At 41.4% G+C, this 19,987-nt stretch overlaps 4 protein-coding genes across 5 annotated transcripts; 2 read left to right on the top strand and 2 right to left on the bottom strand.

Moving 5' to 3' along the window:
• Positions 1–48: 48 nt before the first annotated feature.
• On the bottom strand, positions 49–1,414 carry LOC141821867 (uncharacterized). Its single transcript, XM_074709242.1, has one exon. It carries the CDS (start codon positions 1,287–1,289, stop codon positions 318–320), a length of 972 nt encoding a protein of 323 aa, XP_074565343.1. The 5' UTR covers positions 1,290–1,414; the 3' UTR covers positions 49–317.
• Positions 1,415–1,644: 230 nt separating this feature from the next.
• Positions 1,645–6,894, top strand: LOC141817443 (phosphoenolpyruvate carboxylase 2-like). Its single transcript, XM_074705089.1, has 10 exons — positions 1,645–1,937; positions 2,085–2,476; positions 2,547–2,631; positions 2,740–2,962; positions 3,054–3,157; positions 3,870–3,957; positions 4,466–4,620; positions 4,724–5,722; positions 5,982–6,368; positions 6,464–6,894. The coding sequence occupies exons 1-10, from the start codon at positions 1,767–1,769 to the stop codon at positions 6,755–6,757; spliced, it is 2,898 nt and encodes a 965-aa protein (XP_074561190.1). The 5' UTR covers positions 1,645–1,766; the 3' UTR covers positions 6,758–6,894.
• Positions 6,895–7,992: 1,098 nt separating this feature from the next.
• On the top strand, positions 7,993–15,544 carry LOC141821053 (protein SEEDLING PLASTID DEVELOPMENT 1). Its single transcript, XM_074708415.1, has 9 exons — positions 7,993–8,409; positions 8,478–8,692; positions 9,264–9,414; positions 10,179–10,370; positions 11,251–11,413; positions 11,613–11,857; positions 13,737–13,913; positions 14,869–14,982; positions 15,094–15,544. The coding sequence occupies exons 1-9, from the start codon at positions 7,993–7,995 to the stop codon at positions 15,391–15,393; spliced, it is 1,974 nt and encodes a 657-aa protein (XP_074564516.1). The 3' UTR covers positions 15,394–15,544.
• Positions 15,545–15,892: 348 nt separating this feature from the next.
• Positions 15,893–19,455, bottom strand: LOC141821842 (protein ABCI7, chloroplastic). 2 transcript variants are annotated; one of them, XM_074709213.1, is made up of 3 exons: positions 18,519–19,455; positions 16,519–16,778; positions 15,893–16,423 (listed from the first exon to the last, which is right to left on the bottom strand). In XM_074709213.1, the coding sequence occupies exons 1-3, from the start codon at positions 19,431–19,433 to the stop codon at positions 16,120–16,122; spliced, it is 1,479 nt and encodes a 492-aa protein (XP_074565314.1). In that variant the 5' UTR covers positions 19,434–19,455; the 3' UTR covers positions 15,893–16,119. The 2 variants fall into 2 exon arrangements, with proteins under 2 accessions (XP_074565314.1, XP_074565315.1); XM_074709214.1 differs by having other exon boundaries at positions 16,241–16,413.
• Positions 19,456–19,987: the final 532 nt, after the last annotated feature.

The raw sequence follows: 19,987 nt of genomic DNA, 5'->3' as shown, positions 1-19,987 counted from the left end.
GGAAAAAATACTCAAATTCAGATAGAAATTGGGATACTCATAAACAGATTGGCTGGGATTCAATTGAGTGATCTGAATATGAAACAGTGCATACATATCTATCCCATTACAATTCAAAAACCAAATTTTCGTTTGAATTCAGGCTATGCTATCTATAATTTAATTATCCTTCGACATTATTATAAATTAAGATTAACATACCCACGAAGATCTGGTTTTGGTTGGTAATGAGCTCTTCTTCATCCCTTCATCATTTCAGATGAATATGATGATCTTCGGCATAATCCCTAACAAAGGACAAAAAATTGACAAAACCTTCATGGCATAGCTCTGGGGTCAGTCCCATGCTGCCAGACATAGACGAGTTCGTCCCACCCAGTGCTCGCGATCAGGCCCTCTACAAGTACACTCATATCTACCCCGACGGCAAATTCAGTGTGGTGGTCGTACCTTGCAATGAGGGCATCCTCCACTCTGTAATCCCACATGCACACGGTCATGTCATAGGAGCAGGAAAGCAGGACGCTTTCTCTGTGAGGGGAGAAGCGGACGCGGCGGACTGCATAGCCGTGGCCAGCAAGGTTAGCCAGGGGCTTTCCAGGTGCTCGGATGTCCCAGACGCGGATGAACTTGTCTACGGAGGCAGTGGCGAGGCAGCACTCGTTGTACTTATTCCAGTCACAGGAGAGGATCTCATGTTCGTGGGCTGGGAGGACAAGTGTGGAGGTCGGATCGCGGACGTCCCAGACGCGGGCAGTGCGGTCGCCGGAGGCGGAGGCAAAGACGTCTCCGTGGCGGGGGCTCCACGAGACGGCGTAGACGCAGTAGGAGTGCTCGCGGAAGGTGCGGAGGCTGGCGGGCCGGTCGAGGGTCCAAAGCTTGATCGAATCGTCCCAGGAGGCGGAGAGGAAGGAATCGCGGCGGACTGGATTCCAGTCCACGGCGTGGGCCTCGCGCGAGTGCTCTCGGAGGGAGCGCACGGGATTCGCAGAGGGAGGCAAGGAGACGTCCCAGAGCTTGAGGGAGCCGTCGGCGACGGCGGCAACAGCGAGGGAGTCGTGTGACTCGGACCAGCAGCAGTCGTAGACGCCGTCGGCGGTGTCGAAGGCTGCAAGCTCGGCCATGGAAGGCGCGCCAGGTGCGGGGGCGGAGGGGAGAAGGTCGAGGACGTGGAGGCGGCCGTTTCCGAGGATGCCGAAGTTTTGGGAGGTGGCGACGAGAAGGCGGCCCTCGTGGAAGGGGCTGAACCGGACGGAGTAGCCGCTGAAGGGCGTCTTGAACCGCGGCATCGTCGATCTTCGCCTGGAATTCCCTCTACTGCCGACGACAGAGAAGAAAGATCGGAGCAGGCGAGGTGAAGGTCGATTTAGGGCAGGCAGTGCCTGCTTCGACAATAATCTAAATTGTGGAGGAGAAAAGAGGAAAAAAGGAATGGGAAATAATATTTTTTTCTTTATTTATTAAGCTTGTTTAAATTTATATAATAAAAATAAACTCAAATATAAAGTCGACTATCATGAAATTATGTGTTAACTGAACAATTTTAGAATTAATAAATATAATAAAAGTTTTAAAATACATACTTTACATGGCATAAATCTAAATTTCATGCCTTTCAAAGTAGATACCAAAGCATCTCTCTCTCATCCGAATCTATTGGATCTCCTTTCTACTTTCAGTATATGCACAATTAGCACAAATTGAATTGCGTTTCTAATTGATCTTCTTCCTGAGACTGGAATTGCAGTGCGATCTCTGGGAGGGCAATGGCACAGAATACACTCGAGAGGCGTCCATCGTCTATCGATGCGCAACTGAGGCTTCTGGCGCCGGCGAAGGTCTCCGAGGACGACAAGTTGGTGGAATACGATGCGCTTCTCGTGGATCGCTTTCTCGACATCCTCCAAAGCTTGCACGGAGAAGAGCTCAGGGAAACGGTACACAATAAAATTAAATAGAATAATCTTCTACTTTTTTTTAAAGATCAGATTAAATGATTCAATATTGTTTGAAGAAGACAAGTATTAGATCCATATATCTCTGTCCAACCCTCAAAAGTTGGTGATTTTGGATTCACTTTGCAGGTCCAAGAGTGCTATGAGATCTCTGCCAAGTACGAAGGGACTGGCGACATTAACAAGCTGGATGAGCTGGGGAATGTGCTGATGGGCCTGAACCCCGGAGACTCTATCCTGGTCGCCGGATCTTTCTCCCACATGCTCAACCTGGGCAATCTGGCTGAGGAGGTTCAGATCGCACATCGCAGGAGGAACAAGCTGAAAAAGGGAGACTTCGTTGATGAGAGCAATGCAACTACGGAGTCTGACATCGAAGAGACGCTTAAAAGGTTAGTCAAGGAGTTGCACAAATCACCCGAACAGGTCTTTGATGCTTTGAAGAACCAAACTGTCGATCTCGTTTTAACTGCGCACCCAACCCAGTCAATTCGAAGATCGCTACTGCAGAAGCATGCCAGGTTATTCATTGGCTTTCACAGTTCTGAAGTATCGTTATCTCTTCTCTGATTCTTGAAAATATTTCTTCAGGATTAGGAATTGCTTGACGCAGCTCACAGCAAAGGACATTACCTCTGATGACCAACACGAGCTTGATGAAGCTCTCCAGAGAGAGGTAACTTGTTGAGTCTCTCCTATTTAGCGTGTCTAGGTGCAACTGGTTGTACATAGACGTCCTTATGCAAGCTCGTAGATGCTAAACACTTGTGTTTTTCATTTGCAGATTCAAGCTGCGTTTCGGACTGATGAAATTCGTCGAACGCAGCCGACTCCTCAGGATGAGATGCGTGCAGGAATGAGCTACTTCCACGAAACAATTTGGAAAGGTGTGCCGAAATTCTTACGGCGCGTTGACACTGCTCTGAAGAACATTGGAATAAAAGAACGTGTTCCTTACAATGCTCCACTCATTCAATTCTCCTCCTGGATGGGTGGGGATCGTGATGGTAAGATAAGCCAATTTTGGCCAAGGAGAACCATTGCTGGTGTACTGATGCATCATCGTTTTTCTGCTGATGCATTGTTTGTATTGTGTAGGTAATCCTAGAGTCACGCCGGACGCCACAAGAGATGTATGCTTGTTGGCTCGCATGATAGCGGCGACCTTGTACTACTCTCAGATAGAAGATTTGATGTTTGAAGTACCAAGAACCTTCAAATCTGTTGGAGCTCTCTCTACCTTTCAGCTTACTTTAACTTTTTTCTTCTTTTGACTCTCAATTTATACTCCACATTGTACTACATTGTTGTTGGATGCAAGTAGAATAAAATTGAAGCGTGAAATATGAAGAAAAACTTCAGAAACTGAGAGTTTTAAATTTTGTAAAAATTAAGACTAAAATGAAGTGAGGGAAACTATTTATTTTCCTGACAAGCAAAATGGTGAAGACATGTTCACCTATAATATATTAAGTTTCAAAAGTTCTGCTAGAAAATTAATGTTCTAATCCCTACAAGTTAAATTAGCTAGTCGAGTTAGAGATAACCTGTATGGCCGTATAGAGTTGGTGAACCTACAAACACCATCTATTGAACAAACTGTGGAAGAGTATTACATGGTCCTTGAATGTGGATTCATTGTCTGCCTTCTAAAGCATAAGAAGGCACACAATGAGTTTTGGTGCCTTCTAATGTTAAATAGAAAAGTATGGGTTGATCTCGCAAGAATGTTACAGAAACTAGTAGTCTTTATTTGATGCATGATACTTAGTTCAGTACTAGTAACTTATAATCATTAGTTGATATTCTTGTTATAATCATTAGTTGATATTCTTGTTATAAGTGGAGATAGACTATTTAATAGCTTCACATAGAGTACTTAATACTTTGTATGACTATTTTGGTGATTTGCAGTTATCAATGTGGCGCTGCACGGATGAACTTCGCATTCGGGCAAATGTTCTTCATCGGTCAACAAGGAAAGATGCCAAGCACTACATAGGTATATTGAACAACTTTTGTAATATTGTTGAACTTTTTTTTATTACTGTCTTGTTCTAATTGATTGCTTTGTAGGCCAGTTCCTCTGGTTTCATGAAGTGGTTGCTACATTGAATTGTATAATACTATCTGATCAGATTGTTCTTTCTTTATCTTTTCTCAGTACAAGATGCTACAAAAGTTAAACACATTTGCTCTCAAGTGCTTGTTTATCCTTCCATCCAGCACACTTATTCTTTTTAGCTGTTTCATTTAAACCTCTAGAGAACCCTTTTCTTTGTATTCCATATCCTTGTCCATTTTGACTGTCCAGTCATTTGCTTTGATCATAAACTTTTAAATGTTATAGATAGTCTATCATTTGCATTTGAGTAACCTTCTTATTACATGACTGTGCTTAGCCTATGATTCATTACTGCTTCTGTTTAACTATGTTTCATAAGATCATACAGTCTGTTCATTAGGATGGATCTAATTGTTGTTTCTGGTCATGGTCTTCCTGGATGCAGAGTTCTGGAAACAGATTCCTCCAAATGAGCCATATCGTGTTATACTTGGCGTTGTGAGAGACAAGCTGTATAATACACGGGAACATTCCAGGCAATTGCTGGCAAATGGAACCTCAGATATATCTGAGGAACTGATTTTCACAAATGTTGAGCAGGTAATTATGATTCTTTTTTATTTAAAAAAAATTATGTTTTGAGAATTGTTGTCTTTGGCTGCATGTATATAATTAGAACATGCTGATTATCATTTCTTTGCAGCTTCTGGAACCCCTTGAGCTGTGTTATAGGTCACTCTGCTCTTGTGGTGATAGACCAATCGCCGATGGAAGCCTTCTTGACTTCCTGCGCCAAGTTTCTACCTTTGGCCTTTCTCTTGTGAGACTTGATATCAGGCAAGAATCTGATAGGCATACTGACGTTCTTGATTCCATCACAAATCATCTTGGAATTGGATCGTACCGGGATTGGTCAGAAGAAAAGCGTCAAGAGTGGTTGTTACATGAACTTAGAGGCAAGCGTCCTCTGTTTGGTCCTGACCTCCCACAGACCGAGGAGACTGCTGAAGTTTTACAGACATTCCATGTCCTGGCAGAGCTTCCTTCTGATAGTTTTGGCGCCTATATCATTTCAATGGCAACTGCTCCGTCAGATGTGCTCGCAGTGGAACTCTTGCAGCGCGAGTGCCATGTGAAGGAACCACTAAGAGTTGTGCCGCTGTTTGAAAAGCTTCAAGATCTTGATGCAGCTCCTGCTGCTGTAGCGCGCTTGTTCTCAATAGATTGGTACATGAACAGGATTAATGGCAAGCAAGAAGTCATGATCGGTTACTCTGATTCAGGAAAGGATGCCGGCCGACTCTCGGCGGCTTGGCAGTTATATAAAGCACAAGAGGAACTCGTGAAGGTCGCCAAGCAATACGGTGTGAAATTAACAATGTTTCATGGACGAGGTGGGACTGTTGGGAGAGGAGGCGGCCCGACTCATCTTGCTATCTTGTCTCAGCCACCGGAAACCATCCAAGGATCGTTTCGCGTGACAATCCAAGGGGAAGTAATTGAACAGTCATTTGGCGAGGAGAACTTATGCTTCAGAACGCTTCAACGTTTTACGGCGGCTACTCTTGAGCATGGTATGCACCCTCCTGTTTCACCTAAACCAGAATGGCGTGCACTGATGGATGAGATGGCTATAGTGGCCACAGAAGAGTATCGCTCAATAGTTTTCAAGGAACCACGTTTTGTGGAATATTTTCGACTAGTAAGTATTCTCCTCGAGTTTTGCTGCTGAGAACATTTTTGACCAGATTGTTGGCTTGTTTCTTTGAGTTTCTGGATAATATAGTGTTCATTTGATCCTAACTGTTTGAATCCCTTGTTTGATTCTATGCAATCCTATATCTCTAGTAACACTGACTAGTGATTCCCTTGTTCGACAATGCTAACCCCAGTTGATTCATTCATATTACATAAGAGAAGTTCTTGTTGTCCTTGAGATGTTTTTCTTTATAAATTCACAGGCCACACCTGAAACAGAGTATGGCAGAATGAACATAGGTAGTCGGCCGTCGAAGCGGAAGCCTAGTGGGGGAATAGAATCTCTTCGTGCAATTCCATGGATTTTTGCTTGGACGCAGACAAGGTTTCACCTCCCTGTATGGCTTGGCTTTGGTGCAGCTTTCAAGCACGTACTACAGAAGGATATCAGAAACCTTCAGACGCTCAAGGAGATGTACAAGGAGTGGCCCTTCTTTAGGGTCACAATAGACTTGGTTGAGATGGTCTTTGCCAAGGGAGATCCAGGAATAGCTGCTATCTATGATAAATTGCTTGTTTCCAAGGAGTTACTGCCATTTGGCGATCGACTAAGGGCTAATTATGAAGAAACAAAAGGTCTTCTCCTTCAGGTGAGCTCTATACTGTCGTCTGTTTGTTTACAATGAGCAAGTAAAAGACGATCCATATAATTTTTTTGCACAATTTGTTCCTGATTGGCGTGTAGGTTGCTGGCCACAGGGATCTCCTCGAAGGCGATCCTTACTTGAAGCAACGATTACGGCTGCGCCACGCTTACATTACGACTCTAAATGTTTGCCAAGCATGTACGTTGAAGAGGATGAGGGATCCCAACTTCAATGTAAACGTGAAGCCCCATATACAGAGGAATATCGATCACTGCAGTCCGGCAGCAGATTTGGTGAAGCTGAATCCAACCAGTGAGTATGCCCCTGGACTGGAAGACACTCTCATATTAACGATGAAGGGGATTGCTGCAGGCATCAGGAACACTGGCTAGACTCATTCACTGCTCATTTCTAGCGTGCATGACTTTATTTTCTTGGAGAATTCTCCACTAAGTAGAACTATTTGTTACCAGAGATTAGCTGCGGCCAAACGTAGCCTACCAAATTTTCTGGTATGATTGAAGTTTATTTCTGTAATAAATTTGACTGTTCTTGTGCAAAGTATGCATAATCCAATTGGAAGCCACCCACCATTAGCAACATCACTGATGCCCTCGAACATGGCCAGCCACTGAAACCATATCTTCAATCCGAAAGCGAACACGTCCTCTTAATCTGCTTCCTTAGTGTGATGGCACCTCATGCAGATCGTCAATGCCGCACTCCCTTGTTTATTCTATGCATCGTCCATGCGCGCTTTCCTGTCCCTGTTCGGCTGTACCCTTTTTCCCTTTTCCCTTCATGTGCTCGCTCCACTCTCCGTTCCTGTTTTTTATATTCTTTTTGTTTAAGATTTCAGCTTGTTCTCTTCTTCGTGCATGCCATGCTATATAATAAGCCCGCTCATGCACCGCTGCTGCCACACAGGAAGCTTCCATGTCTACTGAACGTTGCGACGACCTGGGCCTCATGGACGACGCGCTGCTGGCAGAGATGCTGGAGTCGTCGTCTTGCTTCGACGACGAGGTGGCGGACGACGGCCGGCTCGGCGGCGTGATTAGGTCTCTGGAAGCGGAGATCCTCGGCCGGCCCGTCGTCGCCTCGTCGTCCGACGATTTGATGGTCACGGACGACGGGAAATCCACCACCTGGCAGGACGACGGCCGTTTGGTGCAGGAGGACTTCGTATTGTGGGCCTCTGATGATTGTGAGAGCTCGGTGGGGTGGAGCATGGAGGATCCGCTGTTTGATTGTGCGGAAGAGATGGACGCGGTGTGTGACCTGGGCTGGCGTTACGCGCCGCCGGCCGTCGGAGGAGCTCAAGGAGAGTCTGCTGTTTTTAACTGCGGGGAAGCGGATCAAGTGTTTGATCGTTTGTGGCTGTGAACATTAATTGACTATGGATTTCAACGTGCTTATTTTAGGCATAATACGATGTGCGTCAAACTCCAGCTTTTAAAAAATAAAATTACATTTTAATCATATTTTTTTTAAATTGTAAATTTAAATTTTTTTGCTGCTTTAAAACTTTTGGTGACTATGGTGAAATAAATTAAAATTCGAGAGGTTAAATGAAAAATTCCCTTATCTCTCCTGTTACCGCCCAACTGACGCATCGAACCGTCCGATGCTGCTGCTGCCCCAATCTCCGCGCGTATCCTCCGCCACTGCCCGGACCCTCGATGGCATCTCCCTCCGCCCGTTCTCCGCACCACCCTTCTCCCTCCGCCTCCGCCCGCCGTCGCTGCTGCCGTTTCCGGGTGCCCTCTCTCTGCTGCCCCGCCGCCTTCGCTTGCTGACGTCGATCTCCTCGTTGCCCTGCGGCGATGCCGTTGACGACAGCTTCGACGAGGAGCTTCGCCGCCTTTTGGTCCTCCTCCCACTGGAGATGCGGCGGAGAGTGGTGGCCCATCCGGAGCTTCGGCATCTGGTTGAGATCGTCATGGACCTTGGCAGGAGGCCTATCGCCCGCTTCCCCTCAGGCGATTTCTTCCTCGCCGACCACCCTACATCCTCTCAGGATCTCCACCACGCCATTTCCCAGGTCAGTTTCCATTCCACAACAGCAGGATTTTTAGGAATCGGTGTAATAGGAATGCTTCCATGTGTCAGGTGGGTGCCTTTGCCTCCGATAATCGGGCGGGCATCAGTAGGACATTGCATCGGATTAGCGCCATCAGGAACCGGAAGGGAGACATTATTGGGCTTACTTGCCGGGTCGGCCGAGCAGTTGCAGGAAGTGCTAATCTATTACGGGATTTGGTGAAGGATGGAGGTTCACTATTGCTTATCGGCCCCCCAGGAGTTGGTAAAACCACAATCATCAGGTTTTGCCCTTTCGGTTTCTGTTTCTAAATTATATGCAACCTTTATTCCTTGTAATTCTAGAGTTCATGCTATATACACCGGGCATATCGTCAAATGCTGATTTTATGAGACCAAACAATAACCATAATTAGAATAATCTATAGATGCTCAATATTTTCTTTAAGCATCTTTCGCATGCCACATGATTTTTACTGATGAAATTCTTCTATTTCAGTAAAAATTGCTTGCTGTTGACAACTGATACAAAACGTAAAGGTTTCTCAACTGTAATTGTCTTATATTTTGTGTGCTAATGTAATTTGTACTGATCCTTCTATTTTTCAACTAGTGATATTTGTCCTACATGAAGTTGGTGATTGGATCCATATTTTACATCCAATTAATTAGGATTTGAAGCCTCTTGGTTTTGCATTGTTTTAAGGATATCTTGAAGTTCAAAATCTTATTTAAGTTGGCAAATTATCATGCTATTTTGGTTTCTATTTTTTTGTAAAAAATATATGTTTCTTCATCTATTCTCTTGTGGATTTTTTTAACCATTGGAATGATATTTATTGTTCAATTCAATAGAGAAATAGCAAGGATGCTTGCAGATGATTATAAGAAGCGAGTCATGATTGTTGACACCTCCAATGAGATAGGTGGGGACGGTGACATTCCTCATGCTGGGATAGGTGGTGCTCGTAGATTGCAAGTACCAGACCCTAACATGCAACATAAGGTCTATAAACATCTCTTAATCTTATCGTATGTTTGTCTATAATTGAATTGTCTGTTAGACTTGCTCCTACTGTCAGCATAGGTATATGGATGTACACATTTTTTTTCCCTAATATTTTTGTTGTATAAATTCTTTTATATATTCAATCCAATTTACTTAACAGATTTAATAAAAGATGCAGAGTTTTTTCCTCTAACTTCACTATAGTTTCTTTCATGCCTTTTATGTTCGAATATGCTGCATTTTTCTGATTTGTCTTTAACCTTCTACCTAATGTTGAGAGGTGATAAAAATGAAAAAGGAAAATCAGTCACAAACAGTCAGTATTTGAAAAATTGATTTTCTTGCAGTTGCCATCAATGGGCTTGTTGCTTAAAAGCTACTGTAGCAATCTAATAGATCACATAGGATAATTGGTATTTGGCTTCATTGATAGTGATTGATACTAGAGAGGATAACTAGTTCCATCAGAGAAATGAGAATTAATATTTTTCTTGGCTGTGCATCCTATCAGTCCATTAGGAACTAGTTGTCAGGAATCAAGAGGTCACAAACTTGAGTTGTCAGGAATCAATGCCTAAATTTGGAGGATTTGAAACTTCTTTATGGAGTAAGATCTGTAACTAATTTTTTGATTCTCAGTTTCTTTCCTCTTATTTCTCTCCTAGTTAAACCAGAAAACAAACTGTAGCATGTAAAATTGTAAATGCAAGCTTAAGGATTTTATTCATAGTTATTCATTAGTCTATTTCCATGTCAACCAGGTATTGATTGAAGCAGTGGAGAATCATATGCCACAAGTTATTGTGATTGATGAAATTGGAACTAAACTTGAAGCAATAGCTGCTAGCACCATCGCTCAACGTGGCATCCAGCTTGTTGCCACTGCCCATGGAGTAACGATAGAGAATTTGATAATGAATCCTTCCTTAGAGATGCTTGTGGGAGGAATACAAGTACGTGTTATAAATTAATTATGTTTGTATTTCTTAACAAAAGTTACCAAGAAATATAAAGACCGTATTTTCACATTACATGATTGCTTTGCTAAAGCTCCAGAGTAAAGCACCAAAGATTGATTAAAAAAAAAAAAGGCAGCCCGGTCACGAAACGGGGTAATTGAATACCTATGTTTATTTGAACCCGTTTAACATGGCTTACCGTTGCGCCAGGCTTCCCTTCAAAGCACCAAAGATTGATTATCGTCCTAAGAAATATGTCATGCACGTGAAATTTGTTGGCATCATATAATTTAGCAATATATTGTTTACCTGGTATATTAACACATTTTGGGCTCTCAAGTAGTCACATGTTTGGTAGTCTGTCTCTAAGCCTCATCGCCTTACGCGTTTGGTGATACACTTCTTTTCCAAGTGATTGTGAACATTTTCTACGTGCATATTGAGATTAAAATAATAAATATACTTAAATGCCATTAAGAGCACTTCGATTCAAAGAATTATTTATCTTTCTTCTGCTGGTTAAGCCTTGAAGGCAGAAATAACAAACGTGATACTGGAACTTCTTACATAAGTTCCTCTCCCAAAATGGAAGATTTATGAAGATCACCTGTAAACAAAAAACTACTCTCGATTTGGCAATGCCTTAATTAAATTTATGACATAGTAACAGTTGACGCATCAAATTTGCATAATTCTATTAATGTAGATATGATAGCAAATTATGTTTCACTTCATCAGAATGCTATTTGCTACTGTTTTCCTCTCCTTTTTAGACACACACACACACACACATAAACTATAACTGAATTAAAATAAGTTATTTTTAATAGGCTTACTATAAGACTAATTTGTTATAGTGATGATTGTCCGTAAGAGTGTTACACTAGGTGACGAAGAAGCAAGCAGAAGAGGTGTCCAAAAGACTGTTCTGGAGCGCAAAGGACCCCCAACATTTTCATGTGCTGCAGAGATTGTCTCAAAGATTGAAGTACGAGTACATCGTAGTCTAGAAGCCACAGTGGATGCACTTCTTGCAGGTTATTAAGCTTTATGTTTTCATCCAACTAGGCCTTATAAGACAGTATAATTCTTTGTGCAGTTCGAGCCTATTTCTCTTTTACTATGCTTTGAAAGTTGACAAGGCAGCAGCAAGGGGCTGATTTGCTTTTATCCTTACTCCTTAAGATGAAAATTCCTGTCTGACATTCCATAATAATTTAATTTGTTTTATCATAGGCCGGCCTCCAACTTTTGATATCCGCAGGATGGACACAGAAGACTTCACAGCTGAAACACTTCTTTCTGAGACAAAACATTTCTGTGATATTTCCTCTCAGAAGGAAGATGAAACCAAAGATGAAAATAATCTCGTAATTCCTTGTGAAGAGTTTAGCAGTGATGCATCTAGTGTTGAGTTAAAGAAAAAGCAGATAGATATATATCATGAAGTTGAAAGAGATTTCCGGCTCTTCATTTATGGGGTAAGCTGTATTATATAGATGAACACCCTAATATATTTATTTGTCTGCCTGGATTATTTGCTTTTTGCTATACTAAAAAGACTTTCTTAGATGCCTGTTTTGACTGGCTGCGGTTACATTTATCAAGTAGGAAGAACATTGGATGACATCAGTCATTTGTAAGATATTTCCTTATGTTCCATGTTCTCAAATAAACTTCATAGTCCCTGACTTTTGATTTAACTAGTCTAACTTGTGTTTGAGCAGTTAAGAAATTATAACCATCTTGTTAGTTGTCCTAATTTTTTAGCATCTCTTTTTGTTTACATCATTTGACCCAAATACAGAAGTCAACGCATGCATATTTTCTGCAACGTGTTTCATCATATTTCCATCCCATTTATAGGTTGTCTGGAGTGAGTCCCCTTCTCATGGCTAGAAAATTACTATGATTCAGAACAATTTCATCAGCATGACCCTTGTGACGGTCAAGGAATTTATGCTTCAAAAATGCTAGTTAACATTCAAAGCACCTCCCTACTTGGCATCACAAAATAACAAGAGCAACCATAGCAAGTAAAGGGCCAACATTCCATACACGATTTATTACAATGAAAACAAAGAACATAGAAGTTTAATAGTAAAAAATTAGTCGTAATTTTTTGACAATAACACAATGGAAAATTTTAACCCTAGAAATCGTCATGTCATAATTTTTTACTCGATTAAACTTGATTAGTCAACAGATGTGGTATCGTGAATCACTTCATGTGAACTGTATCAGTCTGATTTGAACTGAATTCTACTAATCCTTTGCCTATTGCGATCCAGACGTGTGGTTTAAATCATTTTTCTACTGAATCAAATTATATCAAATTGGACAATTTGACTCACGAATGTCCAATTATGATAACCATGTGATATGATATCCTGGCACAGAATGATACTTTAAGACTTAAAAAGAATAACCAATTTACCTATAATAATAGCTGTGAAGAATCCAAAATGGCAGGAGTAGTCTAAATGAGATGCAAGTGCACTGCAACACAAACACATGCACATGTAGTACATATGCTAATCTAGTAATTCTGGTTGGGACAGGATTTCATTTGCTTGGTAACTGTTTATGGGCATGGAAAACTGCAGATGAGATGAAAATAGCATTTTGTACAAGAGTAACCCACTTATAATTTTTGAAAAACATTAAAATAATTGTTAGATCTAATTCACGTAAATGTATTTGTTAATGTCATGCTGTCACAGAATTTAGTTCATTCTATCAAGTAAAACAGTTCCATAGGAGATATCCTAGATGATGTTTATATTTATATATTTGTTGAATAGTAATGCCACGCCATGATTGTGGAGGAAGTGATGTAGTGAATTATAGTTTTGTGCTTTAGGATAAATCATTTAGATTTGCAACTTAGCTGTTGTGCTCAATAATAGCTGTTCACTTGAACATTGTAAGCCCATACACAATATTGTTTCTATGCACACGAACATTGTAAGCCAAACTCACAACATTAACAAATTCTTTCAGCTGATAACTAAATTCGGCATGGGGGCAAACCTATTGTTTCAAATACCTCAGTGTTTTGGTCGTATGTGCTAGGTGTCAATATTTTAGAGAGTACAATCTACTCAGCTAAACACCAGTCATTGAATCTATGCTTCATATATCTTAGAGATGATGAACCAAACAGTAAAACAGTGTACCTAATAAACCTGCAGCTTTTTTTGTTGATTACCTGAATATAGGGTATAATTGAGCTTATAGATTCTAAAGTTGCAGCTTTTGTTGATTCCCAGTTCAGGTTTTGGTAATCAATTATCTGTATTTTCTGTTCTAGTTTCCAAAAATCCAGTTCAGTTTTGGCTTACTAGTCAGTGTTTGTAGATCACGGAGGCAAGTGTTATGGAAGCAATTAAGCATTTGGGGATAGATGAAATGATTAAGATTACTGATAATATAAGCGAAGCTGATGCATTTATTGCCTGGCATGCCAAACTTAAAAGGAACTCTCATATTCAAGCAGTTGCAAAGTCAAGTGGCATTCCTGTCTTTGTCACAAAGGTAGATGCAATATTTTTGTCACAAAGCTCTAAGTCCTTATCTTTTTACACTAATCATGGATGAATTTACTGGACATATTCAAGATACCGTACCATGGTGCATGTTGTTTGCAGATGATATTGTATTGGTAGATGAGACACGTGAGGGAGTAAGTGCTAAATTAGAATTTTGACGAGAAACACTAGAAGAGAAAGGTTTTAGGCTTAGTAGAGTAAAGACAGAATATATGGAATTTAAGTTTAGCAATATTGAACGTAGTGAGACAAGTATTAAAATAGGAGATGATGAGTTGTCTGAAACTGAGAGTTTTAAATATTTAGGATTATTTTTGCAAGCCGATGGAGGGATTGAGAGAGATGTCTTACATAGAATACAAACAGGATGGTTGAAGTGGAGGAGAGCATCAGGTGTTTTATGTGATCGTAAAGTGCCTCTAAAACTTAAAGGAAAGTTCTATAAAACGGCAATTAGACCTGCCATGTTATATGGCGCTGAATGTTGGGCTATGACTCGAGCACATGAGCAAAAGATGAGAGTTGCGGAGATGAGGATGTTAAGATGGATGTGTGGACATACGAAGATGGACAGAATAAGAAATGAGAGCATTAGAGAGAAAGTTGGAGTTGCATCTATTGAGGGAAAGCTCCGTGAGACACGTTTAAGGTGGTACGGACATGTACTTAGACGACCGATAAATGCTCCAGTTAGGCGGTGTGAAACTATAACAAATACGCATATCAAACGAGGGCGAGGTAGACCAAAAAAGACTTGGTTAGCAACAATAAAACAAGATAAAATTTATTTAAATATAAATGATGATATAATAGGAGATAGAGCTCAATGGCGTAAAAGGATCCATATAGCCGACCCCACTTAGTGGGATAAGGCTTGATTGTTGTTGTTGTTGTTGTATTGCCAGTTATGCTAGTTTCTCATGGATATTTCTTTTTTGTAGTCAACCTCTTTGGCACAGCTCACTAAGGCTATTCGTGCTCTTGTAAATGAACACGCTAATCTCTTAACAACAGAGAAGGAATCAAGTTCATCAGAGATGGTTGATGCATTAGAGGTATGTGCTTTGAGATTTCTATCGTCTCTCTTCCAAAGACACTCTCTTTTTCTTTTTAGCAAATATATTTACACTAGAATTTGAAACAAATATCCGCTAGTTCTCTTTCAGGAAGCAAGATTAGCTATTGAAAAAATTGTGATTCCTCAAGATAAGTCTGTACAGCTTCTCCCGAGGCCACCGCACATCATTTCAGGTCAGATAGGCCTAATAAAGAAGTACAAACTCAAATGGGAGACGGTGGGCGAGCATCCTACGGTTTATCTGCGAATCCTTCCCCTTCAGTCTGGCATTGGAGGCAAACATGTTGATGCAAATGGTGGTACTTCTGAGCTTGAGGATTTGGACAACTTTGATAGCATAGATACTTCACAACATGGGATAGTTAGATTGCCTCTCCTATCCGAATAAATTCCCTTGCGAGTTGTTTATACCTTAGTGCAGAGTGCAGCATAGGAGTATGTCATCAGGCATGATAAAACAAATTAAAATAGGAATCCTACACCTTTCATAACCGAGAGGATTCCTTTATACTCATCTCAAGTGTTTCTCATGACATGTTCCCTTCTCTGACATGTTTTGGCAGCTGTCTTTAAGACATTTTTATTAACGTCTTGAATTACAAGGCATTTGTATAAAATGCTAGAATTGATGAAGATTTGTCAATGGTAAACGCCTTCACATTTAAAACGTTTATATAGGACCCCAAAATAATTTGACAATTACTTTTATGTTAACAATGTAATAGCTTTAAATTTTAAGGTGTTTATAATCCCTTAGCATAATTGAAGGCATTCAGTCAGCATTGCAACCTAATCATGTTGGTTCAATCAAACTATGCCTACAATGGTCATTGTTTCACGCTACTTCGGCTTAAAAAAAGTGCAATAGATTATTTAAGTTTGAGAGTAATCCTTTAAATAAAGATAATACCACAGTGATTTTGCATTCTTCTAGTCTGCAAATTATTCTGCATAGTTAACACAAATGCTCAAAAAAAAAGGGGACTACATACATTTTAATCACTAGGAAAATTCGCAAACTGATCGCCAACTAGCAAATGTAGTCTGTATCATTCATCAAAGTTTGAAAATTGGAGTGGAGCTGAGACAGTTCGATCCATCAAATCATCGGGGGTCATTGAGTCGATAACAAATGCTTTAATTGATAACTTACACTCTTTTTGATAGGCTCAAATGGAATACGTGATATCACCTCCGCTCCAAAGGAGAACACAAGAGCATCTCTTGCTGTTTTGGGGTCGATACCGCGTGCCTGGAAATAGAAGAGCTGGTCTTCTTCGAGGTCACTGATAGCAGCTCCATGGGAGCACTTGACGTCGTCGGCAACAATTTGTAAGTTGGGTTTGACATTGGCTGTCGCATGGGGTGCCAACAAAAGTGTTCTTGTCAATTGTCCAGCATCAGTTTGCTGTGCAAATCTGGAAAACACTAAACCAGGTCAGATCATAAAAGAGGGAAAGTTAATAAGTAATTCAAATGATGCATTATCTGATTCCATGGTGAAGCTGAATACCTATTGACCCTGATGTTACCATCGAATACAGCTTGGCCTGAGGAATGAGACACAATGCACTTGTGAAGCTGGCGTGAATACCCTCGAGGGTGATCTAAGATTAATCTGCTATGCAAATCTTGTGTCTGGTCGTTCCGAGATACATGAAATGCTGCTAGCTCACTTACAGTATCAGGGCCTAATTGCTGAATATGGAGATTATGTCTACTCAGTCTTCCACCTGTACTAACCTCAATAAGCTCGTAAATACTTGATGCTTCCTGAAAATTAAGGTACTAAAAAGTTATTGAAACCCATGTTTGCAGAACGAGTCATCTTTCATTAAAACAGGCAGCCTTAGGAATCTAAAAGCTCCAAGTTAAAAAAACTAATTCTTTACAATTTGTAACTTCTGAACAACCATATCACCTTAGGAATCTAAAAGCTCCAAGTTAAAAAAACTAATTCTTTACAATTTGTAACTTCTGAACAACCATATCATCGCTTGTTTTGTACTCTTCTTGTCATGTTTGCCACATATCAGAATTTAGAAGTTGTGCAAGAAAATTAATCAAGTATTATACAATGTGCCAATAATACTCGTAAAGTTGTACGACACTTGAAACTGCATCTTGCTTACATACCGAATGAAAGCCAGAACATATTGAAAAAACAATATCACAGACATGGTGGTCTTATTTGTATCCTAGATTGACAAAAAATTGTATGGCAATTGTATCCTAGTTCATTACAGCAAAATATCGTACATGTATTGGTTTCCTCATTTGTATATACAAATGGAAAACTATAAAAATACAACTTTCAATAAGCTTCATATTGTGTTTAAAAAACATGTCATCACTAAATTCTCAACTGCAGCAATGTTTACTCTATGAAAACATGATATGCGATATCAACATTGTAGTTTGGATAAGTCAATAATTCTTGGAGGCATCCTGCTGTCCTGGTACCAATGTTGTATGACATTAGTGACTAGGCAACCAAATTTCCACTATTTAGACTATAGTTAAATAAAAGTGATTTTTTTAAGTGATAAGTTTGCCTAACCATGCAAAAGACAAAAGCAGCTATTGGACATTGTTTCAACATTTAACCATGAGAAACCTAGAAGAAACCCCCAACATTATAGATGCTTGGAAACATTCCGATTCAGATGACAACAATAATAAGCTTTGTTTAACACTTTGCACTTTCAAATTACATTCTCCACAGTGATGTATGCTATTATCAAAATTTCACAAGACAACAAACTAAAAATTTATATTAAATAACTATGGATGCTGCCTCATCCAACTTCAATTTGAATGTTGAGACCAACATCTCAATTTCACAACACCTATCACTTAAATAATACTTCATTTTTTGAGGGGAGAGAGACAGACTCCCTGAAAGTGAGTTTCATTCATTTTAATTGAATCACTCAATTATAACATCTGCAATTTTCTTTTTCAAAGTAGAAGGCACTGTATCAAGAACTGGGACATCCACATATGAATTGTTTGTGTAAAGGCTTTGTATCCCGGTGAATTAAATCTGCTTTAATTTTTTGCAGAAACAGGAAACATCCAACATGTAACTTGATAAAAAAAAGGTAATACTTGCTGTTACTCAATAGAGAACAAGACCTTCTATCTTTATTTTGAATGATGTAGATAAATCAAGCTACCAAGTCTCATGGTAACCTGTCAAAATTAGCTTAGACAAATCTAGAACATTATCCTGCAGCTTCCTCTTCAACTAACACTTCTACCATCTTGTGAAAGGTCAAGCTATGCTAGTTGGAGTATAGCCCTATAATACCAAAAGAGGAGTGAACTACAATAAGGAACGATTAAGGAATGTCATTCATTCGATTTCCCTGACCACCTTAATTTCTCCCCTTCACTTCACAGAAGGATAAGAACAAAGTAGATGAACTGTAATCATAATGCAAAATTCATGAACAGAAACGAAAACAAGCTGTTACAAACCCTAAGAACCTAAGGATTGACAGAATTCACCTGACGAGTGGATGTCCACTTGATGTGAGCAGCATTTGCCGACTGCTTCTGTAAATAAGAATGCACGACCTTGGCACCCTCTCCGATCGAAATTTCCATCACGGAGTTGGCCCAGTAACACCTCTCTGCATTCTCTTCAATCCCCAAGTGCTCCTCCACAATTACAACCTCCGCCCCCTTCTCAGCCACAACCAATACCCTCGGGTTCGACACAGGAAGACACTCGGACCCAACGTCGGCCCCCTCGGAGTAGCATAACCGCACGTGAATCGGCTCATCCACCACCCGAACGCCGGCGGGCACGAAGATGACAGCCAGATCAGGAGCGCCGACACCGTTCAAGTCCCAGAAGAGGTCCCCGTCAGCAAAACCTCCGGTAAGGACTGATACGACCCGGTCGAGCGTGGGTCCTGGTGGAATGGCCGACACGCTGCCGACGAAGACGCCGGTGGGTAGGGCGTCGAGGCGGGAAATAGAGGGAGCGACGCGACCATCGACTACAGCAAGGAGGTGGGGAGAGGGGGAATCGAGAGGGGCTTCGATGGGAAGGGCGGTTGGGGAGGAAGCGGGGAGGAGGAGGGAGCTCTTGAGGAACGCGAGATTGGTGAAGCGGAAGGGCTCGTCTTTGTTGGAGGGCCAGCGCTTGGAGAGCAAGGACTGGGAAGAGCAGTCGCGAAGCTTCTGGAGAGGGGGAGGAGAAGCGGCAGCGGCAGCGGAGGAGAGGGAGTCCTCCAGCTTTTCGGCGATCTCGAGGACAAAGGGGTCGGAGAGGGCAGCACGGACGGGGGCGAGGCTGCGGGATGCCCGGGCGAGCGGAAGGGCGAGGGACGCGGCTCCCGGGCGGCGGAGAGGGCGGAAAGAGAGAGGGGGCGGCGCGGAGGCGGCGACGGGGGCGGCAGAGGAGCAGCAGGTCATGGTCGGCCGTCGAACAGGAACGCTAATGGCAACTGAATTCGCACGGCACAGATGACGGTCGTCGCCGATCTTTAAGGAAGAAGGCAATAATATATTTTATTTTAAAAAAATATTTTTGTTTAACCTACTTTATTGACTAATTGACTAAAAATGATTCTAATTAAGTATAAATAATTTTAGTCTATGGATTCAAATACTTTTAATCGAAATTGTTTCATTAATATTTAAAAAATAAAATAGAATGACTCCCATCGACAGTATTTTAAAAATAATTATTTTGTCCCGGGGCAATCGTGCAATAGTAGGACATCTGGATTGTGATCCAGGGATCCGCGATTCGATTCCCAGCTACGGCTTCCCGATTTACCCGGGTGGTCGGTGGAAAACTTCCATGGGACCGGGACGGCCACTCCCAGTGATTGAGTCCAGGTGGGAAACTTCCGTGGGATCGGGCCGACTTCCCGATTTACCCTGGTGGTCTGTGGGAAACTTCCGTGGGATCGGACCGGCCACTCCCAGGGATTGAGTCCAGGTGGGAAACTTCCGTAGGATCG

Source organism: Curcuma longa, chromosome 2 (genome assembly GCF_044706935.1).
Source record: "Curcuma longa cultivar G26 ecotype Majalengka, Jawa Barat chromosome 2, ITB_CL_G26_1.1, whole genome shotgun sequence".
NCBI classification, from domain to species: Eukaryota; Viridiplantae; Streptophyta; class Magnoliopsida; order Zingiberales; family Zingiberaceae; genus Curcuma; species Curcuma longa.
Note: the sequence above shows the minus strand (reverse complement) of the source record. Positions and strands in the feature narration are given on the sequence as shown.

Bases quoted from the DNA above. Each gene is read 5' to 3' on its own strand.
- LOC141821842 (XM_074709213.1), bottom strand. From the start codon at position 19,433: ATGACCTGCTGCTCCTCTGCCGCCCCCGTCGCCGCCTCCGCGCCGCCC. The intron at 16,779-18,518 runs GTGAATTCTGTC...CTTAATTTTCAG, and splicing joins AGTGGACATCCACTCGTCAG to GAAGCATCAAGTATTTACGA. The intron at 16,424-16,518 runs GTATTCAGCTTC...AGTGTTTTCCAG, and splicing joins GGTAACATCAGGGTCAATAG to ATTTGCACAGCAAACTGATG.
- LOC141821053 (XM_074708415.1), top strand. From the start codon at position 7,993: ATGCTGCTGCTGCCCCAATCTCCGCGCGTATCCTCCGCCACTGCCCGG. The intron at 11,414-11,612 runs GTTATTAAGCTT...GTTTTATCATAG, and splicing joins AGTGGATGCACTTCTTGCAG to GCCGGCCTCCAACTTTTGAT. The intron at 11,858-13,736 runs GTAAGCTGTATT...CAGTGTTTGTAG, and splicing joins TCCGGCTCTTCATTTATGGG to ATCACGGAGGCAAGTGTTAT.
- LOC141821867 (XM_074709242.1), bottom strand. From the start codon at position 1,289: ATGCCGCGGTTCAAGACGCCCTTCAGCGGCTACTCCGTCCGGTTCAGC.
- LOC141817443 (XM_074705089.1), top strand. From the start codon at position 1,767: ATGGCACAGAATACACTCGAGAGGCGTCCATCGTCTATCGATGCGCAA. The intron at 2,632-2,739 runs GTAACTTGTTGA...TTTCATTTGCAG, and splicing joins ATGAAGCTCTCCAGAGAGAG to ATTCAAGCTGCGTTTCGGAC. The intron at 5,723-5,981 runs GTAAGTATTCTC...ATAAATTCACAG, and splicing joins TTGTGGAATATTTTCGACTA to GCCACACCTGAAACAGAGTA.